This window comes from Kwoniella botswanensis, chromosome 2, assembly GCF_036426115.1.
Source record: "Kwoniella botswanensis chromosome 2, complete sequence".
Lineage (NCBI taxonomy): Eukaryota > Fungi > Basidiomycota > Tremellomycetes > Tremellales > Cryptococcaceae > Kwoniella > Kwoniella botswanensis.
The window spans coordinates 560,867-581,597 of NC_088600.1; the positions used below are offsets into that span (position 1 = coordinate 560,867).

Consider the following 20,731-nt stretch of genomic DNA (forward strand, 5'->3'; position numbering starts at 1 on the left):
ATTCATACCAACGAGTACTCGAGTAGTGATGAGATCATCCATAATCAGTAGCACGTACACCTGGATCAACAGTCATTCAACCCGGATTCATTCGTGTCATCATATCGTCTGCATACATATACAAGCTTACCACTGATCAACAGATCCATAGTGAACTACGCGACTACAACTACAAATACATCACCATGTCCCTGCCCAGATCCCTCTCATTCCTCCGTCAAGGTACAGGTGGACAGATCCTCGACATGTGAGCGAGACTGCCCAGCTGGCCAACAGATAATAGTAAAACCCAAGAGTCGACCCAGCTGATCTGTAGTTCTGTATTGCTTGACTAGCTATCTCGACCCACTCTGTCCATACTCTGCCAAGATCACCAGATCACTCACCGCAAATGTCCTTCCACTGATCAAGAAAGGAGGTAAATACGAAGGCAAATTGAGTGTAGTCACCAGGCTCTATCCTCAGCCATTGTGAGTGCTGGTGACTACAGCAAATAATGTATTTGCTGATTGTCATTGTGGTATAGCCACTATTACGGCCCCTTCCACGTAGAAGCTTTGATCGTGTTTGGTAGACTCTATCCGGATCTATTCTGGGATTACCTCACAGCGGTAAGTAAGATATCTGGGTCGTCTATTGTATCTTCCCTGGTCGGACTCATCTGCTACATGATGAAGCTTGAAGCTGATAGGTTAAATTTATACACCAGATATTCGAAACTCAAACCGAATATTTCAATCAACCTTCAACCACCTTCACTCCCTCCGAAGCTCGAGACAAGTTGACTCACCTCGCTACCGACCTGTTGGAGAAGAAACATAAAGTGGACGGACCCAAATCCAAACTGTTCGGTGAGATCAGAGAGAAGTTGGAAAATAAAGGTAGTCCCAATGGAGGTACGGAAGCTACGGACGATATAAAGTATCTTGGTGAGTATAGAAGTCACCCTTCCCTTAGCACTCATGATGAAAATTACCAACTGAATCTAAATATCATGGGGTAATAGTCAAAGTGGGTCGTCAAAATGGAATTCATGTCACGGTAGGTTACCTTGCCCTATGATTGACATCGAACAATAAAACCAGGGCTGACTTCCGTTATTGGACCGCAGCCCACAGCGCTTCTCGACGGTCTCAAAGACGACTCAGTAAGTTCTTCGTGGGGTAAAGAAGAATGGGAAAAATGGATCTCGTGGGTTTTATTCTCATATCATGATCAAATGATGACGTACACTGATTGTGCTGAATATATGAATGATTTAGCGAGAAAGTCGGTGCATAATTTGAATCAATCGTTCGTCATGACGAAATTGAGTATCTTAATAATTGGTCTTCTGTCCTTCACGTTATCCATATTTTTCGAATGATCATTTATGTATCGTGTATGATATCCATGTGCACATGTTCGAGCATCATATACCTAGAAGTCATCGAGAGTTCTGTTCAAATCCGCTTTCAAATGCTCTTTCATACCTGGAGGTAAGATTGGTTCACCTTGTTCGTTTACGACATATCCTGTAGGTAGGGAAAATGATACCATCAGTAAATCATCATTATTCACCACATCATACGTATATCTAAGATATCACTCAGGCTAGCCGCACTCACTGAAAGGCATTTCGATAGATTCGTACTTGTTGAAAGTGATAGTTGGGAAATCCTACAAATTTATCATTTTAGCTATTTTGCATTATTGGGTGGGGTGTGGTGTGGAATGCAGGTTAAAACTCACAGTATAAGGTATTTTATCGAGTGGTACTAAAATATATAATATAGAATACGATCAGCTATTCAACATATTATTGCCATCCCGACCTATACTTTTCACTCACCTCCATCTTCCACCACTATCTTAGTAACCCCAACAGCCGTATCAGTAGTCATCTGTTTCTCACCTAGATGTCTACCTTCAAAACCCAATTTCCTCAATTCCGACGTCCTGTCTCTTGGAGGATCATCACCTAATATACCTCCATATAAAAATACGTCAAAGACCTCTTTATCCTCTGGACAAAGTGCCTTGGGGGCTTTTGGATCTAGGAGACATACTCGGCTTTTGGGAATTGGCGGATCGAGCGTGGGGAGGAGATCTAAGATTGGTAGTGTGGTTGGATGACCCTTGGATGTAGATACGAGGTGGATGGAGGGATCTTCCTTGGATGATGTAGGGACAGGGGCTGAGAGGTGGGTAGTGAGAGGGGGAATGGAAGAGGAGGAGAGGGATGTGAAGTGAACGGTGGAGGATGGACCAACAAGTTGGAGCATGTGGGAGTATCTAAAACAGATCAATAAAAATCAGGACTACATCATGTATAATAACCCCTTTAGGCTCGTCAAGAACCGGTCATCCACTCCTGTATCTGCGTCTCGAACAGATTTCAGGTAGACAAATATATGTTCAACCCATCCCTATTGAGATTATACCACTCACTCCAATTTCACCCATTCAGGTAATGCCTTTGTATTCTCATCATCCTCTTCCATATGTTCGATGACATATTTGAATCCTTTGGGAGATTGCGATGTCATGATAGTTGCCGATCTGGTCGTTGCAGAGGGGATATCGGAGATGCGGGGTGAAAAGACTGTGATGTCTGTCTGCAAAGGAATGAAGCTCTCAAAATTTCTACCAAAGTTTGTTTTCGCCAAGTGACAGACTGATTTCAGGGTGAATTTCAATCATTAATCGGTAGCAATTCCTTCGGAACTAAAATCGCTTTCTTCCTCTGTGTCTCTCTCTGTCTTTTCCCAATCATATGATCCTCCTGCTTGGTATCTCTGATCATCGACGGGGTCAAGCTGCCCAAGCGGACGAGTATTTCATTCAGGATCAAGGAAACACCGAGATAGGAATTATCAAGCATGTGCATTTTTACTAGAAAAGCATTCATCTCCTGTATTTCATTATCAAAAAGCAAACACAAGCGAGCAGAAAATTACCAAGAACCATAGCATAAACTAGACTATAGAAGAATCAAGTGCGCAGCACCTGTACATAACTTCATTCCATCTTCCATCCCCCTTCTCTCTGTAATTGTCCATCATTCTGTGCCTATACACAACTTTGAGCGAATCACCTAAATACCTCCATACGCATCATCTTCCTCATACACACTGACAGTCCTTCCCCTAGATGTCGAGGAAGTATCATTCACCCATCGGGGCGAATCAGTCACACTTCCCGGAACGCTCATCCCTCCGGGACTGGGCGGTGGATAAGCAGCAGAGGGGATCGTAGATGGGTATCCAGTAGCTCCTGAACTACTTGTTGCGCTGTATGGAGGTGCACTCAAACTGGAAGATCCAGGATTTCTAGTAGGTAAAGGTAGATCGAATGGGTTTAACAATGGTTCACCAGTTGATGCTGTAGATAAAGGCGTGGGAACTTCCTTTAACGGCGATAAGGGTTGACCATGCACATATGGCTCAGGTGGGTTTACAGTGAGTTCAGGTAATCTCATTGTTTCTGTAGAAGTATTAGCCTGGGGAGCAGAGAAACTTGATGTAGTCGATGTGGTAGACTCGTTCAACTGGGGATTAGGACTTGGACCAGCCGAATAAGGTGAGGTAGGCTCGACGATACCCGCGGTGGTAGCTACTTCAGTGTACATCCTCTTCTGAGCGGTCTTTTCATCTTCGTACATCGCCAAAGGCTGAGACTGCCTCTTGAATGCGAATTCATCCATGAGCGGTGAGAGAGGTGCAAAAGCAGGTAAGGGGATATGGTTGGAGGAGAGCGAAGAGGCCGAAGCGACTGGTGGTGGAGGTGCAAGGTGGGGTGCGGGTACCGTATCGTGAACAGTTAACGACTCTGTAGGTGACATCACTCTAGGTGCCTGAGGTGTGAGAGACACACGACTTCGATTCTGATTGTAGTTTGAACCATTAGCAGGAGGAGCGAAAGCCGTACCGATTTGAGAGGTTGGTGTTCTAGGTTCGTCCCCGGTATATGCTAAGCCGGGTGTGAGCGGTTCGTCGGCATAATCTTCTGCTAGGGCGAATTCAGCAGCGGTGGAAGGAGCAGCGGGTCGACCCATCGGCATAGCAGTGGGCATAGACATTGCGTAAGGATGGGCATTGGGACCGGCAAGTTGTCTGTGATCGGCAGATTGTGGAGATGAATCATAGTATGGGGTATACTGATCTTCGTATCCGTATGACATGGGTGTCGCTCCAGCTTGAGGATTGTATGGTCGTCCTTGTGCATCGTATCCATACGTAGGTGAAGAAGCCATTCCCATCGCCAAACCACCAGCTCCGAATCCAGCATGATTGCTACCTCTATCATACGTTTCTGAATCTGGTCTAAGTGAACCATCATAGGCATTTTCCCTGGCTAGAGCCAAAGCACGTCTGGAACCAATGACTGGCGCTGCTGCACCACCATAGATATCGTCGGCAGGTTGGTCGCTATATTTCTCATTTGGTGGCGGGTATGGAGTGATATCGTCGTCGATCTTCGACCACGGTGATTTGGAGGTATAAGATCGAGCAGTGTATTTTCGATAAAGCCAACCGACAAAACTACCGATAACCACTACTCCGACTATTGCTCCTAACGCCACACCAACGACAGCGCCGGTAGACATACTGGAAGAAGAGGAACTGGATTTAGCGGCGTTGAGAGTGGAGGATGGTAGAGCTGAACTGGTGGTTGAAGATGTCAAAGCCCTTACAGCGGAGGTGGAAGTCGAATGGACGGTACTGGAAGACCTGCTCGTGGTCGAGGTTCTCGTACTAGTCGTAGAAGGAGTGGTGGAGGTGGACGACGAGGTAGAAGTGGAAGTAGAAGTAGACGATGAGGTTGATGTGGAAGTTGTAGAGGGAGCAGCGGATGACTACAGCATTTGGATCAGCATGTGACTTTACATCCCCATATATGAATCGAAGTGATCACTTACAGACTGAGCGATCGTGCTCTTAGCAGAACTCAATGCCAAAGTGGCTTTGGCTGATCCTTCTGATGTACTAGCTTTGGTAGCTGTGCTAGAGACAGAACTTCTAGTCGTCCCTATCGTGGCTGCTTGAGCGGCTTGTCTTTGTGTACTGGTGATTTGTACGGCTTGACCAACTGTACGAGTGGCCTATACCCAATCACGAACGGGGTTAGCTCCGCTCATCTTTCTGAGTCTTGAGTCATGGGGATACGACTCACAGCACCGGCAGTGGAAGTCGGAGAGGTTACATGACCGTACTCTCCCGCTGCTTTCTTCTCCAATACTATCCCACTATCGTTGGGTGATTTCACAACGATGTTCGCATGTCCTACAGGTCCGGCAGCGAATGACCTTGATCTTGATCGTCTAATCAAATGAGCGAGATGGGAAACGTCCATCTTGCGTTATGTGTGTATTTTTTGGATGGCCTCGAGCCGTTGGGGGAAGGGTCGTGGGTCGTGGGTCGTGAAGTTGTATGAGGTCAGGTTCGACTCGAGCCAGTCGAATTATAGAACGTAAAGATAAGTCGTCAATTGAAAAGAGCGTGTGGTTTTTGTTAAAGTGTTATTAATCGTTAATGAGTCTGTTCGTAGTCGATGGTGTCGATGATGATGATGATGATGAGATGGAAGGAAGATGATAGCAGACAGAGGTTGAGCTATGAACAATAGACGCAAGTGAGGGCGAGAGGGTGAGGGTTGATCGCAGCGTTGTATGGAACAGAGAGGAAAAGGGACGTGCGTCGTTTTAATCTGACGCTTGGATCACCTCGTCGTGATGTGTGTGTGTTTCGGGTGGTATCTAAGGAATGTGCTCTTGTGTTTTGAGGGGACTGAGACTAGGATTGGGCGATGCAGGTGTGTGTGAGATGGATGGATGCCAACCAGTGGTTTATATCAAGTGGTGATGTCGATGATGTTACCTTTCAAAGGTGTTATAGAATGTTTGTCGAATTCGAACAGATTAACGATGTTGATGAGGATGCTAGGGGTAAAAGACTGTTAGTTTGATTAACATCCCTAAGACAAACAATGCTAAAGATGCATTTTGCCGTCGTCACCCTCATCCTCATCCTCATGTCATTACGCTGTTGCACGTCTCGACCCGTGTCTGCTTTTCTTTTTTCTCGGTGGATGCTATTGCTTTTGCTTTTTGTTGTTCACAGGCACGTCACGATAGATGACTTTTCAGGGTATCACCAGGTCAAAGCGCGTTTCATGTTCACAAACCAAAAAAGAGATGTTGTTCACCTAACCTGATTATGTAAGGCTTGACCATGTATGTCTTCCTGTCATCGGACATAGGCGGCGGCCACCCTGACCCATTGGAGAAAAGTGATAAAATGTCTTTTTGAATAATGCCACGGGCTTAGATCGATTGCCGAGAGTGAGCATGGGTGTGTGGGTTGATGGACCACTGATATTTAATCTGATTATGATTACTCACTGTAAAAAAAAGATCACACATACGATAATACCAAATTAAAAGCTATCATCCATTCGGCCCCCTTCTCAATACTCAACTTCTTCTTCTTCTTCATCTCCACAATCAAAGATCGATTCGGCCAACGAGCTAAAGAAAACTTCTCAAGATGAATCCTATACGTCCATTATTGCGCTCATCGAAGCTGCGATCTATATCATCCACCTCCACCTCCTCAATCGTCAATCGGATCTCAAGGAGGACACTCGTAACCCCCACCGAACCAGTCCGAGCTAGCGTATCGAATGTCACTCCCGAGCATGTGAGGGAGGATCCAGGAGAACTGGATGGCGGGGATGTAGTGGCAAATAGTACTGAGGGTGGTAAAGGTGTGTAATAGTATAAATCCTAAAAAAGGTGTGGCGACTAATACACTTTATTGTAGAGATGTTCGGATTCAAGCTCAATCCCGTAGAGACCAAGACGGGAGGTAATGCCAAATCTACTGGACGACCTATATATCTAGATATGCAAGCTACTACCCCAATGGATCCTAGGGTATTAGATAAGATGTTACCTCTCTTCACTGAGCAGTACGGTAATCCCCATTCCAGGACGCACGCCTATGGGTGGGAAGCCGAGGCTGCAGTGGATGAAGCTAGACAACATGTTGCTAGTTTAGTAGGGGCTCAGGAGAAGGATATCGTCTTCACATCAGGTGCGACAGAGAGTAATAACATGTTGATCAAGGGTATTGCCAAATTCCATCAAGGGAAGAGAAAGCACATCATCACTACACAGACCGTGAGTAGCTATCTTGACCCTTTCTTGTATCTTCAGACCTTTAGGCTAATCGAAATCGGTTGGGTGTATGTAGGAACATAAGTGTGTACTTGATTCATGTCGATACCTCTCAACTCAAGGATTCGAAGTCACCTACCTTCCAGTCTTACCTAACGGTTTAATCTCATTGAACGATCTCAAAGCCGCTCTACGACCCGATACATCGCTCGTCTCAATCATGGCAGTAAACAACGAGATTGGAGTTATTCAACCCTTAAAGGAAATCTCAGATACACTCAAAGAGTATGCTAAGGAGAACAAAACTCAAAAAGCATTATTCCACACTGATGCCGCTCAGGCAGTGGGCAAGATTGAGATCGACGTGGAAGCTATGGGAATAGATGCCATGTCTATATCGGGACATAAGATATATGGACCTAAAGGTGTTGGTGCGGCTTATGTACGACGAAGGCCAAGAGTAAGATTAGAACCCCTTATTCATGGTGGTGGACAAGAAAGAGGTTTGAGATCTGGTACGGTCCCTGCTCCGTTGGTTGTTGGATTAGGAGAAGCATGCAGGATCGCGAAGAATGAGATGAAATTGGATCACGCTAGAGTCAAGGAATTATCGGATAGATTGATCAATGGTATCACCTCTCAGGTGGAGCATATAGTACGAAATGGCGATGCGAGTGGATACCCTGGTTGTGTCAACTTGTCGTTCGCTTATGTTGAAGGAGAATCGCTCTTGATGGCTTTGAAGGTGAGTACAATGGCCTCATCAATTCACCTTGTCCCTCCTGGCCATCATCACAAATCACACATACTGTTACGTGTACTCCCAAAATCACCTATAAATCTTCCTAGAAGGATCTGAGCTAATATGCATAACGTCTTACAGGACATCGCCCTCTCATCCGGTTCAGCATGTACCTCCGCTTCTCTGGAACCATCCTACGTCCTACGGGCATTAGGTGCAGCAGAAGATATGGCTCACTCGTCTCTCCGATTCGGTATCGGACGATTCACCACTGAAGCTGAGATCGACCTGGTGATCGCCAGGATCGTCAGTGTGGTGAATAGGCTAAGAGATATGAGTCCGTTATGGGAGATGGTGCAAGAAGGTATAGATATTAGTAAGATCGAGTGGTCTCAGTGAGTCATACCGGTTCATAAATATTTTCGGACTCGAGAGCAATAGACTGATGAGCTCATATCTGTAATATAGACATTAAGCAGGATTATATGTATTATACATGAGCGAAAGAAGCAGGTATGGGTGTGGAGTGGGTAGGGTTGATGCGTTATAATCTGTCGAGCCGTAGCTGATCAAGACGTCTATATGGGATTTTATGGTGAGGTTTAGGTTTTGTACTATATTTTGGCTTTATACAGTGAACCGATGCAGCTTATCATCCAATGGATGTGTCGTAATAACCGTGATCTCATTTGATGAAACTCACTAACAGCATTTGAATAGATATTGATTATTAATTAGATGCATATGGACTAATCAAGTTATGGATAACGATTTGTACAATCACATCAATTCTCGGTACCGTAAGTCAGTCTAAAACGATGACCAAGTAAGACCGCTCTTATTATGTATCGGCCGAATTGGCAGTCCACCTTTCTTTTATGGATTGTTGGCGTTCTGAAGGGATTGTTGCCCAAAGTGATTGAGCGCTAGTCACTTTGGTAGACCCACCTCGGGTGGCGGTGGCAGTGGCGGGCGTTTGAGTCGGAGTCGACGACAAGTTGACTTCATGCTCGGATTCAACCAACTTCACCCCTTTGGTTTGAAACCAATATTCATCAGCTCTTCTTGCACCTTCGTAATGTGATGGTCTACTGGGACCTTCTTCTTCCTCAATCATATTGACATCTCCATCTCTAGTAGTATTTTTACTTTTCATACTCCAGTGACTGATTCCTTCACCACCAAAGTTGAACCCTTCGGCTTGTAGGTCTAGTCTTAAGAGTTCGTGCGGGGTAAGGGTATCTTTTGGTTTGAGTACACCGTTGAGTACCGCTTTGGATGAATTTGGCATGTTGCTGTACTGTCAATATATCTGCTGCAGCTTGTTGTCTAAAGATCAAATAGGGAAATAAATAAATAAATAATCAGATTTATGAGGAATGATATGATATCTAGTACTGTACGTCGGTTGTGGTCTGTGATCTATGCATCAAAGAATGAAAATTCCAATGACCTTTTATATTACACAGTATCATTAGATATCATAGCATCCTCCGCTTTGCCTTCGACATTCTGTAGGACCTTGTGAAAGATGGAGTTCGGTCGTACTGTCAATCTACTCTAGTATACAGTGACATAATGTAATCGAAGGCTCCCTAGAGGATCCTTTGAGAGATGGCTCCACCACATTCACAGAGCATACGTTCTCGCCCCTTGGTTATGCTGTCTTTTGAGAAGCTCAGAATCTCTCAGAATTATTGTACAAGTGATGGACTGTACTGTTGTACTGTACGATAATCCACCGCCTCGCTGGCACCCACCGGTACCCGCAGTATTTCGGGTCTTCTGGTCTCAAGGGAAGAACATAGGAGAGGAGATAACTCTCAAGTGTCACTCGCTTCGATACCGTGTTGTCTTGCGACTAAGTGAGGTTCTTGGTCATATCTGGGGATAGACTAGATGACGTACCAGTGCGCATACTACTGTATTCGATTATACTGTCTCCGGTATGACAGGACGCACCAAGGTCCTTTCTGTCCTTTTCAAACTCGTGGGCACTTCTGACAAAGGACCGGTACGATGGGTCATACTGTCTCTGTGCTCATTGGCTTGAACAGACCGATAAGCTGCTTTGCCACCCAATAATACGACGAAGAGAACATTCGATAAATGATGCATATAGTAAAGAGTATGTATAATCAAGGTAGAGGTGCATGGGGCTGTGTTAGTCGATTGTGTTGTGGAAGCGCGACTAGACTAGAAAATTCTCATATCTCATATTTTTCTCTCTTTTACTTCGCATGCAACATCGTTCACACAAGATTGAACTAGACAAGTCCCAAATGTACTGAGTTCCAGCATGACACTCCCCTCATCATAATTCCTCCCAGTCTTCGAGATCGTCCTCGACTGTAGGCTGCATAGATCGGCCTGATGTTGAGGCCTCCGTCGCAGCAGCAGTAGAAGCGGGACCTTGCTCTGACGACTTTGCCTCCTTTTCAGGACTCAAGGTCCTCGATCGCGTACCTTCAGCCACGTCGCTGGCGGTCTATCCGACCAGAAAACAAATATGACAATCAGTCATCATTTAGAAGAGGTTTCCAAGATAGCTGGCTCAACTCACCTCAGAGCCAGATGTGGTATTATTAGCCATGGTCTTGTCCTCATGGTGTTTACCTTGAGCAGGTTGAGATTGAGGAGATTGGGAAACGCCACTACCACCACTTGAGACATTCATTTCATCTGATGGGTTAGGAATGTCATCACCAAATGACCCAAACGCTCCGAAACCTCCCGAGCCACCGAAGTGATCCATGAGATTATTCATTGATGTGAATGCGCATCTCGGCATGGGAGGCATATCGGGGAAACTTCCAAATTGGCCAAAACCTTCTTGTGAGAAATTTGGGGAACTTCCAAATTCCGATCCAGGGAGAGAGCTTTCATTGCTATTACCATTTGTTCGGAAAGTAGAGGTATAGGTGGTCTCGTAAGTGTGTACACCGCCGGTGGCCTGTACACCGCCGTTGTCCTATCATATACACACACACACACATTTGTCGTCAGTAGGGATACAGTCAAGTTGATACGAGACACGATATGATGTTAATGTTTCGCCAACACCACTACCATTCAACTCACGTCTCTCGTTGATCGGACAGTTCCAGGGGCGGGAGTTCTATTTATACCTCCGCCTCTGCCTCTTCCTCTTGCACCGATATTTGCCATATTGCTGCTGATCCGACGCATGTGTTCATTCATCCTGTCAATATTTGAGCTCACTCTGTCCAGATTCGAGTTGACTCTGCGCATGCCGGAATTCAAATGGTCATTCAAGCGGGCTGACCAGTCATCGTCAGGGAAGTTCATTTTGTCTACAGTATGTTTTCAGCGGTGCACAAGCAGAGGTGAAAAATGAATATTATCAGGAGACAGTGAAATGGAGATACTTCATCTGTTTCTTTACCACTTATATACTTTGCGGACGAGCAGTCTTGCGATACTGTAAGTTGTCTCCACTGAGGCTGAGTCCAGCGGCAGGGCACTTTGAGGGTCAAATTCCAAAATTCTCAACCCCCTTTGTCATCGCTTATTGACCTAAATCCTTTGAGGGGCCCAAAAGCGTCACAGAGGTGAGCTAGAAGAAGTCAAATGGGCGGCGAAAGGACGACTCGACTTGGACTTGTGCTGATTGATCATTTCAGACGATGAGATAGGATAGTCATGTGGAACACATCCTTCCATTTATAGGACCTCTGCAAAGTATGATGTAATCGAAATGGGTCTCGTCTAGCATGTACAGGCAGTGCGATGAAGGCCAATCGCCATGCCTTTCATAGGCATTGCCGATAGAAGCGAACTTCGATAAGATGCACGAGCACGTCCTGCCACAAATGACCACACTTGACTTGTAGCATCGTTGGGACAGTACTACATATAAAGGATCTGCCATCCTGACGCAGTAACATCAATCCTTTATTCTCATCGCTCTGACTGACTTCAGAAGCGTGAAACAACGCCTAGACTTTCTCCCATCCACCTCTCTCGGCCTCTGAATCGTCCTGAATAGAAGGCAGAGTGGCCGCACCCCTATTTTGACTAGCGCCATCTGCAGTTTCCCCATCGATCCCTACTTGAAAGTCAGGAGTTAGAGCTTTTGAAGCGGTAAAGCCGTCATCTGTAGGGCCCTTCGAGCTTGTTGATTCTCCTCCTTCATTATTTGCAGGATTGGAAACAGTAGAGCTGCTGACAGCTGAAGAAGCCGTTCCAGAACGTTTGGCATGGTGTCGTCCGCCTCTACGTTTCTTTTTCTTCGGTTTTATGCTTTCCGTACCAGCTTGCGTTCCAGATCCAGCCTCTTTAGAGGACACATGCACGTCTCCGTCGGCTTCGAAAGTGAGATCATCATGGATCACAATAGGACCGTTGAGCTGGGTTCTTCCCTGTGTTTAAAGCCCGTTTGTTAGCGGATCCTTTGTTCCAAGATTGGACATGATGGTACTACGAGTATCATGCATAGTGAACTCACAAAGAAGATGGTATCTTGGCCCCCTTCCTGTCGTTGGAATCTTGGGCCGCCGGGCATACCGAAAACGATACTACCACCTGATTGGGCGGTGTTGTTAGAGGTTCTGTAGTCAGTCGTTCGTCTTGTGTTTTGTGTACTGCCCTGAACGGTTCGCTCGGGCTGCGACATCATCTCTTGGTATTCAGGTTATTGGTTCAGGCTGCACGCTGTAAATCAGCTTGACGGGAGTGGGTCTCTTATATGTCTGCAGAGGGTATACGAAGAACGTTGAGATATGAGATAATTCAACATTTGAATAGAAAAGACTCACAAAATTCAGCTTATATACATGGGGTTTTGAAGCGAGAAGGCAGCTGCCATGAACTGACTCGTACAGCCTGGGATGGCTCACAATGAATTTCCCATTGATGATGACCTCCTCCAAACGCGCTAGGGCGATGCCCCCCGAGTGAAGAATCCTGAAAGGATGGTGAGTGGCAATACAGTACTGTAGGAAGGCGAGCGAAGCTCGTTGGTACAGTCTGGAACGTTCACTACAGTATCTTTCGATGCAGGATCTCGCTCACACAGGACAACGTTGGAAACGTTCATTGTGGCATCGAATGATGGATTGTATAACACTGGAATGACTAGTCGCTGTGATTATACTCTACGGCATGAAAGCCCGATGAGCACGACATAGCACTCTAGGGATATGGAAATCACGCGTGCATACTTAATATTTACAAGGATCTACGCAGCGTACCAATCTGAACTCATCGAGAACAATACTTTGTGGTGAACCCACTCCGTCAAATCCAACAGCGTCTAATGTTCGCCTCGGGACACAGGTGGCTAATCAGAGCTGTCAGCCTCAGTGGGTCGAGTGGTACCTTGTCTGGATCTCGCTCGTAAGGCTTCCATCAGGAGATCCCTACCGCCTAAATCACTCGCGGGTAAGACATTTGCTCCAGGTTCGGCATTGGTGTTGTAGGTGTGGCGGTTTCGAGCATTTGGATCAACTCCCGATCCTGACTGCATGTAAAGGTCAGCCGGGTCACACGACATCACGCATAGAGATGTAATGCAGGGGTCATCGGTGAGATGAGCGGCTGTACGTTACTTACATCGCCAACATATACAGTTGCACCGCGACCTACAGTACTGCCGTAGTAATGGCCCCTTCTGCCGCCTGAATGTGGCATCGAAGAGGGATGATCCTCAGCACCCTATATTTGAATGATGGATGAAGTCAGTTTCAGGTGCCAAGAATAGAGAGACTGTCTACACTCACGGTCGAGGTGGGAGCCTGATTCCTTCTGTGACTTCTTGGATCGATTGACGGTACATTACCGAAATCGAAGCCGGTTTCGGAGTCTGGTGTATCCTCGCCATCGGAGCTTGTAGCTGCGGTTTCAGACACATTATCCATCTCAGGCTTTGTAGCTTCAGGTTCTGGTGTTGAGCTCGGCGCTTCCATCTCGGATGAAGGTCTGTCATCCACTTCCGAGCTGGTAGGCTGATTAGCATGGGAGCTATTCACCCCAGAACCCGAGTCTTGAAGGGTATTATTACCTCTTTCGGTGTCATCCAGTCTTCTTGAAGCCTCAGTGTGAGTTCCTAACATTCTTCCCACACCCCAACGTGACCAACCTGAAGATCGAGGGGTGGGACTCGAGGCATCGGCAGCATTATGAGAGAAAGACCTGAAAGTTGCTGTACCTCCTGCTACCTCCGAAGTCCGCCCACTACCATCCTCTCTTGTATTCCCAGCGTCCACTTCGCTTTGTCGTCCACCGACTGCCGGAGATGTTCCACTACTGTAAGTACGCGGGTGAGTTCCAAACCTTGAGAAGGCTGGGGAACCTATATGCCCATTGATTTGCATCTGTCTACCAGAAGCTGTGATATTACTCCATTCTTGAAGATGAGGCATCTCGGTAGGTCACTGAGGATATTTGAAAGGCAATTGGGATTGCAAATGATTGGAAAACTTCAGGAAGTATCTATCAATCCTGTATTTGTCAATGAAGTAGGAATCGTCCTTGATGAGTCCTTGAATTGATGTCATTTTATACCTTTTCAGAGCTTTCATGGACAGTCGTGTGATCCTTTTTTGAGGCTTTGAGTCACAGGCGAGACCGGTCGAGAACGAAGTCCATTTGGTACACTTATGACTCTTTTTCCGTAGGCTTGCTGTGCCAAAAGAAGAATGAAGGGGAGAAAGGAGCCCAAGGTCCAGACGTGTATCAAGATGGGCCAAGTTTCTTCACAATTTGAGGCCAAGGGCTATCAAGTGGTATGCTCATTCTTGCCTTACATGAGGCCGGCGAAATCGGGTGTGACCTCATGAGTCCGTAGGGTGTTACGAATTCAAGGTGTGACAGGTATGTAATGATGATCTTGTCATCAATCGAACGATGCCATCTTTGGCCAGCACTGACATCCCTTGAGCTGCACTACCACCAAGGAGTGAACTGCTTCTCCATGACCAGACCTAAGTGGCGAATTCGATGAACAAGTCTCCAGATTTTTGCAAAAGAATCTGCTAAATTGGCTGGCAAAGGTTGCACACGGCTGGATCCCATCGTGAGCGCAGTATCTATGCACTTTGTGTCGTATCACTCTCCAGACCGGTATCGAATGTAGTCTCTATCTCCGAGAGAGGTCTGATGGCCTCGTTATGTGGACGAAGATGCAGCAAAAGAAGTCATGAGTTCTTCGGGGGCGATGCGACCGCTCCGACAAAATTGACCTAACTTGCCCCCATGAAGGCTTATGGACATCGTCATGGGCCCTTTCGGAACTAACAGGATGATACATGTAAGACGCGTGGAGATGATCTGAAAGGATGTAAGTTGGGCTTCTCTACAGTCTGGCTCCCACGTATTGAGCGAGGGGCTTCAGTGGCGAGTGGTAATTTTAAGCCAAGTAGTATGGCTGTTGGCAAGACAAGTATCAACAGAGTGGCTGCGGCGTGAAGCACTTAAGATAATTCCTTCATTACAAGTAGCTCAGCTTATCAGACTCTATACCGGCCTGAGTAGGACATCAAGCTAGGATAACAACCAACACATTGCGATCGTAGTGCTAATCGCAATGTCCAAAACATGTATCGGTCTGACAGCCAAATTCAATTGAACACGGTATTCATTCAGATGTGAAATGAGAGAGCGAAAAGTTTTCTCATTTGCGATAGTATTACTATAAAGCTGAAGCAGCTGGTAGCTTCCAGTATGGACACGAGCCTTTAAGCCCCATTATCGCTGCCCTCTTCTACTGCAGGTCTTCGGTAATTGCCCCTAGCAGCAGGACTGGACGAAGCATCAGCGATACCGGTATCGCCATTTGGCTGAGTAGCCGTTCCGGGCTGACTTGGAGCCTGATCAGCTGAGTGACCACCCCTGCCCCAGAACACTCCGGTTTCTCCATTACGAGTTCCCATTTGGACTGTAGCATTGCCACCCTACATGAGAACATCAGGGCATCAAATATAAACCTCCACCGATCTCAATATGGATAAGCAGATCAGCGTTAACTCACGATGCGGTCGGTATTGTATGTATTTCTGCCAGGCTCTTGAGCGCTTCTTGCTGACTGGAGCTGTCCAATGCGGTCATTCAATATTTCGCCAAATACGCTATGAAAAGCTGTATCCGGTGCACCCGAAGGCGCCGGAGATCGGGAGTTGGTAGATTGTTGAGGCATCCTAGTGTCATTGGTCGGTGCGCTTCTCTGAGCAGTACTCCCAGAAGCAGCAGGACCTCGTGAACTCCCAAAAAAATCGTTGATCTGTCTCGTGACGTCCTGTGTGTTGTCGACTCGCCTAACTCGAGCATGTGGTCCCTGATCATTGAGAGTTACGCCAATCAGCTATCTGTATCAATCGTTTGAATATACGATATTATATATCGATATATGTGAGAAACTTACGATATGCCCGACGTAATAGTTGTTATCACCGACGTTGAATCTGTGAGGACCAGGACCTTGTTGGAACCCAGCGTCAGGACCAGATTCGGACCCATGGTCAGATCGTTGAGCGAATTCTCCGAAAAGTGTGGTTGAGTCTTCAGAGTGGGGAGGCGTTGCCTCTGTTCCAGCGTGAGATCCATCCTCAGATATGGGTCCAGTCTCCAATGGTAGAATAGATCCTTCTAATGGTGTGTTTGATCCGTCTTCATCCTCAGAGGGAGGCGTCTCTGTTCCGGCAGGAGTCGTACTATCCCCTGCCCAACTTTCTGTATCCTCGGCATCTTGAGGAGCTCCCACATTGGCTGCACCAGCGTCTTGAGCACTTTGAGTAGTCTGTCGCTCAGCTTCGTTTTGTCTTTCGATATCATACGTGTATTGCGTAGCGCTATAGATCGCTTGTCTCGATTGCTCGTCTTGACTATCAGCAGCTCGTCTCCTTTGTCGGGGATTACGGCCGAATCCTCTAGGATGAGTAATACGGTCTTGGTCCCCCATGGCTGCTGCTAAGCTCCTCATGGTCTTATCGTATCGGTCATTGTTTGAAGACATTTTTAAAAATGCTATGAAATATCAGCTCGAATGTGATTGTGTACTGATGAATATGTGGTAAGTAAGCAGGAGATTTCTTTGGAATGTAGGAGTATTGTGACCCGCTTTATATCTCTTTCGTCAAATGGCGAGCGACGTCCCTAGTCGAAAGTCGACCAGCATGTCCAACTACCTCTAATGAAAGGATGTCATTTGCAACGTTTCAGAAAAGACTTTCACAGGGTTCTTCTTTCCTTTCGGTATAGCTCCACATCGTCGTCGCCTGCACTTTCAGTAAGCTCTGCTTACCTTTCATCCGAGCTCTACAGCGTCTCTCTCTATACCTCATGTAGGTGTCCGAAGTCCTTTATTGGATATCCTATGTCGAGTTGTCATGACATCTAGCGGTTGATTCTCGTTCGAAAGAATAGCATTTCGTGTTGGAACCTGGTCGAAGGCATTCCTCAGGTATCCTGACCCACCAATCTTCGGTTGATTAAGGAGAACGCATTCCGTATGTAAAACAACAGTTTCTCATTGTCAAGCTTCTCAACGAATACTTCGTCGAATAAGGAAGAACACATACACATACACATATGCATACAACATGATTTGGGTGTACTCGATTCATCGCCTCGAGGTTGATATGACTCCTTTCCTAATGAGATATCATGTAATGTCGGGTTTCGTCAATATAAGCCTTGCACGGAATTCCATTTATGCTGATCATAAGCGTGAAATGACCTACGAGAAAGGCTGAATCCTAGATCACCCTTAAGCTTGATCTACTTCTCTATCTAGAACAGCTTCGATTTCCTGAGCGACATCCCTTCTGGTATTCTCACTGATCATACCTGAGAATTGCAGAAATAGCAGCCAGGATGTATGAGTGAAAAGCGTATGATCAAAAAGATACTTGACAACTCACCTCGAGCAGTCTCGCTTATCTCCTTGATGAGGTTTTCTAGATTCGGCGTTTCCTGTGCTCGAGCTCGTTCTATACGTAGCAATATGAGCATTGATCGGGATTTGTAGGCTGACCTCCTGCGAATGGTAGGAAAAGATGAGAGATTCGTCCACACACCTTTAGCTAAATCTTTGAGATCGTCCACCCAGCCGTTCTCTTCTAATTGGTTTCTCAATAATTTTTGTATTCTACAAGAATGAAAAGACTTGATTAGCTTCTGATGAAATTCGATCAAGACTTGAGTGCTTTTCAGATTCACTTATCTTATAAAAGCTCAGAGCCCTATGATTGGGAACGATAGGATAATGAGAATCAACAAGACACTCACCGATCCCAATGACCCGTCTCCATCAACCTCTGCCTGATTGCATCCAGCGTAGATTCATCCGGCTTCTCCGTCGTTGATACCATGATCCTATGACTACAGTTTACAGCTGGGGAAGAACCGACCAATTGACCAGTTGACGTGAGACAGATGAGAGAGGTCGAACACAGAAAGAAGATCAACGACGAGAACGAGGATGTTGTTGAAATGGTGAAAGTGGAGGTTGTTCCACTCGAACACTCAGTCATAGAGTCTCTCTATTTCTCTCCTCCCTCTTTCTTCTTCCTCACAACTTCTACTGCCCTATTCCATGAAGACCAGGAACGACAGAGCAGTAGGCAATAGCTCGTGAGGTATCGACCATGTCCATCTTGTCGACCCTTGGGTCGTTCCAAGCTCCCCTGACCCTTCTCCTGATAATCTTCGGCCCCTCACTCCTACCCCGACTGATCAACCTCTTCCGCCCCAAACCACCTTCTTCAACACCTAAACCACTCCGTCCACCTAGAACTTTGACGCTCAAGTTGATTCTTGGTATACATACATTATGGATCCTCAAACACCTCGTCCTACCTCCATACGATCTGTTCGTAAATAACAATCTCCCTATATCAATATCAAATTCACAAATACGATATGCCCTCCTTGGTCCCGAATACGATCCGCTTACGCGGCAAGTACATCCACTGCTGGAGCTGTTGATGACCAGATTGAAAATCGTGGATAACAGGATATTGTATTTCAAATTTGGACATGAACCGATGATGGAATGTGTATGGTGTCAGACGCCTACCGATTACTTGATATATTCCCTTCCCAATATATTGAGCTGGTACCTTCTTGAAGCGACATTTTTAGGTGGAATGGCTTGGAAGTGGATAGCTGGACCTGAAGCTCCTCATAGAACGGAGACATGGAGAACTACGTTTGGATGGATATTGGTGGTTGCAGCTACGGCGGAAGGAGGGATAAAGTGGGGCTGGGATTTGAGGGTGGTAGAAGGTGATGCCCCACATGTGAGTAATATGATCCCTCCATACCAGAAAACTTGCATGACTGTCATTCATAATGCAATGACTATTATAACTGGCTGTGTTGGCTTGTATGGAGGACGTACAATAGAGCAGTAAAGCTAATACACGATTACAGCTCGCTTCTATAATACATACTCTCCGATCAATCTTCCTCCTCCTCTTCCCTCTAGTATACACCTTCCTCCCTCTACCTGCCACCCCAGTATCCTCAAGTATATTAGCATCGATCGTATCAAACACCACATCCACCTTACGACTGACCTCTCTCGCACGAGCATCGATCCAGCGGTCTCCGATATTGAGGGAGACTTGGAGTCTGCTGGGTAAACGAGATGCGGAACGCAAAGAGATAGCAAGGAGGGATGAAGATGTAAGAAGGATCGTGAGAGAACTGAAGCTCGATGAGGGAACCATGAGAGTAGGCGCAGGAGATTGGATAAGAGAGGGATGGAATGGGATGGTTAGGGTTGACCCGAATCCTGCTGCTCACGCGGGAACGTGATTGACATCAAGTATTTGTGCATGCATTGGATTATACGATCCTGTTACCACTTCTACTGGACGTATGATGTCTGCAGAAGGAACGGACATCCTCCGAGAGACGGCCATTTCAGAGCCAAGCCATCGTAATCGAGTAAGATACGTTAATTGAGACTTTCAATTATGATTACCAGGGTTCAACATCATGAAAATAGAGCTGATTTTGAGATAGATGAGTAGATAAAGTAGCTGAAGTAATTAGTGGCATATTTATGGCTCTCTATAGCGGACTGAAGAAGTTCGACCGAGGTTATACGTGCCAGCGTGATTCTGAAAACAAATGTTAGCGATAAGGTATCTGATACTTTTTCTCCACAATCATATACTTCGATATCAGCTGCTCTGAGCCGGAGTGATGATAATGGACCGCAGTGATGCCCTGTATGCTCATCTTGTGTTTGATTCGTGCCCAGTGAATTATGCGATACATCTCCCACCGAACCAACTATATCAACTAATCTATGGATCTTCATACCCGCTGACTGCGCGACGAGGTCGATTTGGGACTACATGAGTATTGACATATCAGCTTCTTGTGTTCGAGTTGCAGACTCCGTGCACTCCACGGCTGAAAGGATATGGAGCCTATCACTCACCTGGGAAGGTAGTAGGGATTCGTTCAGCTTGTTTGTAACCGAATGATTTTCTGATTGGAGGTACTGTCAGCACCATGATTGGGCCTGTAGAAAGAAAAGATAGGGTGAATAAGTCAGCTCGATCCAGCAGTAGAGCTATAGGGTCGGTATTGTAGATGGATAGTAAGACATACCAGCAAATCCAATAGCGAGTGACCAGAAGATGACTGGTGATTCGTGAGCCATACGTTGCTACAGTGTTTTATTCATCTGTAAGCTTCTGTCGCTGTGCCTCACAAGATAGACTACTAGCTCACCGCTGTCCTGTAGATTGTAGCCATCTTGTCTAGCACCTGTCTTGACCTTCTTGCTTGAATATGATTATGTATGTGTTGACGGTAGCTGAGGATGAGTCTTTTGACATTGGAACCAGCGAAAC

The 20,731-nt window shown here is 46.1% G+C and overlaps 12 protein-coding genes across 12 annotated transcripts; 3 read left to right on the top strand and 9 right to left on the bottom strand.

Moving 5' to 3' along the window:
• Nucleotides 1–185: 185 nt before the first annotated feature.
• L199_007100 (uncharacterized protein) lies at nt 186–1,281 on the top strand (the record flags this gene model as incomplete). Its single annotated transcript, XM_064892797.1, has 7 exons — nt 186–247; nt 336–470; nt 527–611; nt 710–929; nt 1,007–1,041; nt 1,112–1,191; nt 1,263–1,281. The coding sequence occupies 7 exons, from the start codon at nt 186–188 to the stop codon at nt 1,279–1,281; spliced, it is 636 nt and encodes a 211-aa protein (XP_064748869.1).
• A 138-nt stretch (nt 1,282–1,419) lies between these two features.
• On the bottom strand, nt 1,420–2,528 carry L199_007101 (uncharacterized protein; the record flags this gene model as incomplete). The annotated part of the gene is made up of 5 exons (XM_064892798.1): nt 1,420–1,514; nt 1,608–1,659; nt 1,732–1,757; nt 1,832–2,274; nt 2,431–2,528. 5 exons carry the CDS (start codon nt 2,526–2,528, stop codon nt 1,420–1,422), a joined length of 714 nt encoding a protein of 237 aa, XP_064748870.1.
• Nucleotides 2,529–3,076: 548 nt separating this feature from the next.
• Nucleotides 3,077–5,334, bottom strand: L199_007102 (uncharacterized protein; the record flags this gene model as incomplete). Its single annotated transcript, XM_064892799.1, has 3 exons — nt 3,077–4,837; nt 4,901–5,083; nt 5,155–5,334. 3 exons carry the CDS (start codon nt 5,332–5,334, stop codon nt 3,077–3,079), a joined length of 2,124 nt encoding a protein of 707 aa, XP_064748871.1.
• Nucleotides 5,335–6,527: 1,193 nt separating this feature from the next.
• Nucleotides 6,528–8,300, top strand: L199_007103 (cysteine desulfurase IscS; the record flags this gene model as incomplete). Its single annotated transcript, XM_064892800.1, has 4 exons — nt 6,528–6,747; nt 6,804–7,162; nt 7,236–7,904; nt 8,043–8,300. 4 exons carry the CDS (start codon nt 6,528–6,530, stop codon nt 8,298–8,300), a joined length of 1,506 nt encoding a protein of 501 aa, XP_064748872.1.
• A 442-nt stretch (nt 8,301–8,742) lies between these two features.
• Nucleotides 8,743–9,192, bottom strand: L199_007104 (uncharacterized protein; the record flags this gene model as incomplete). The annotated part of the gene is made up of 1 exon (XM_064892801.1): nt 8,743–9,192. One exon carries the CDS (start codon nt 9,190–9,192, stop codon nt 8,743–8,745), a length of 450 nt encoding a protein of 149 aa, XP_064748873.1.
• A 1,023-nt stretch (nt 9,193–10,215) lies between these two features.
• L199_007105 (uncharacterized protein) lies at nt 10,216–11,069 on the bottom strand (the record flags this gene model as incomplete). Its single annotated transcript, XM_064892802.1, has 3 exons — nt 10,216–10,389; nt 10,465–10,872; nt 10,983–11,069. 3 exons carry the CDS (start codon nt 11,067–11,069, stop codon nt 10,216–10,218), a joined length of 669 nt encoding a protein of 222 aa, XP_064748874.1.
• Nucleotides 11,070–11,860: 791 nt separating this feature from the next.
• Nucleotides 11,861–12,540, bottom strand: L199_007106 (uncharacterized protein; the record flags this gene model as incomplete). Its single annotated transcript, XM_064892803.1, has 2 exons — nt 11,861–12,283; nt 12,370–12,540. 2 exons carry the CDS (start codon nt 12,538–12,540, stop codon nt 11,861–11,863), a joined length of 594 nt encoding a protein of 197 aa, XP_064748875.1.
• Nucleotides 12,541–13,176: 636 nt separating this feature from the next.
• On the bottom strand, nt 13,177–14,284 carry L199_007107 (uncharacterized protein; the record flags this gene model as incomplete). Its single annotated transcript, XM_064892804.1, has 4 exons — nt 13,177–13,187; nt 13,242–13,383; nt 13,476–13,577; nt 13,643–14,284. The coding sequence occupies 4 exons, from the start codon at nt 14,282–14,284 to the stop codon at nt 13,177–13,179; spliced, it is 897 nt and encodes a 298-aa protein (XP_064748876.1).
• A 1,314-nt stretch (nt 14,285–15,598) lies between these two features.
• Nucleotides 15,599–16,872, bottom strand: L199_007108 (uncharacterized protein; the record flags this gene model as incomplete). The annotated part of the gene is made up of 3 exons (XM_064892805.1): nt 15,599–15,814; nt 15,892–16,194; nt 16,282–16,872. The coding sequence occupies 3 exons, from the start codon at nt 16,870–16,872 to the stop codon at nt 15,599–15,601; spliced, it is 1,110 nt and encodes a 369-aa protein (XP_064748877.1).
• A 753-nt stretch (nt 16,873–17,625) lies between these two features.
• Nucleotides 17,626–18,229, bottom strand: L199_007109 (transcription and mRNA export factor SUS1; the record flags this gene model as incomplete). Its single annotated transcript, XM_064892806.1, has 4 exons — nt 17,626–17,705; nt 17,780–17,848; nt 17,936–18,006; nt 18,147–18,229. The coding sequence occupies 4 exons, from the start codon at nt 18,227–18,229 to the stop codon at nt 17,626–17,628; spliced, it is 303 nt and encodes a 100-aa protein (XP_064748878.1).
• Nucleotides 18,230–18,505: 276 nt separating this feature from the next.
• L199_007110 (uncharacterized protein) lies at nt 18,506–19,679 on the top strand (the record flags this gene model as incomplete). The annotated part of the gene is made up of 2 exons (XM_064892807.1): nt 18,506–19,159; nt 19,293–19,679. 2 exons carry the CDS (start codon nt 18,506–18,508, stop codon nt 19,677–19,679), a joined length of 1,041 nt encoding a protein of 346 aa, XP_064748879.1.
• A 497-nt stretch (nt 19,680–20,176) lies between these two features.
• On the bottom strand, nt 20,177–20,633 carry L199_007111 (uncharacterized protein; the record flags this gene model as incomplete). The annotated part of the gene is made up of 4 exons (XM_064892808.1): nt 20,177–20,223; nt 20,314–20,397; nt 20,487–20,544; nt 20,610–20,633. The coding sequence occupies 4 exons, from the start codon at nt 20,631–20,633 to the stop codon at nt 20,177–20,179; spliced, it is 213 nt and encodes a 70-aa protein (XP_064748880.1).
• Between the last annotated feature and the right edge of the window lie 98 nt (nt 20,634–20,731).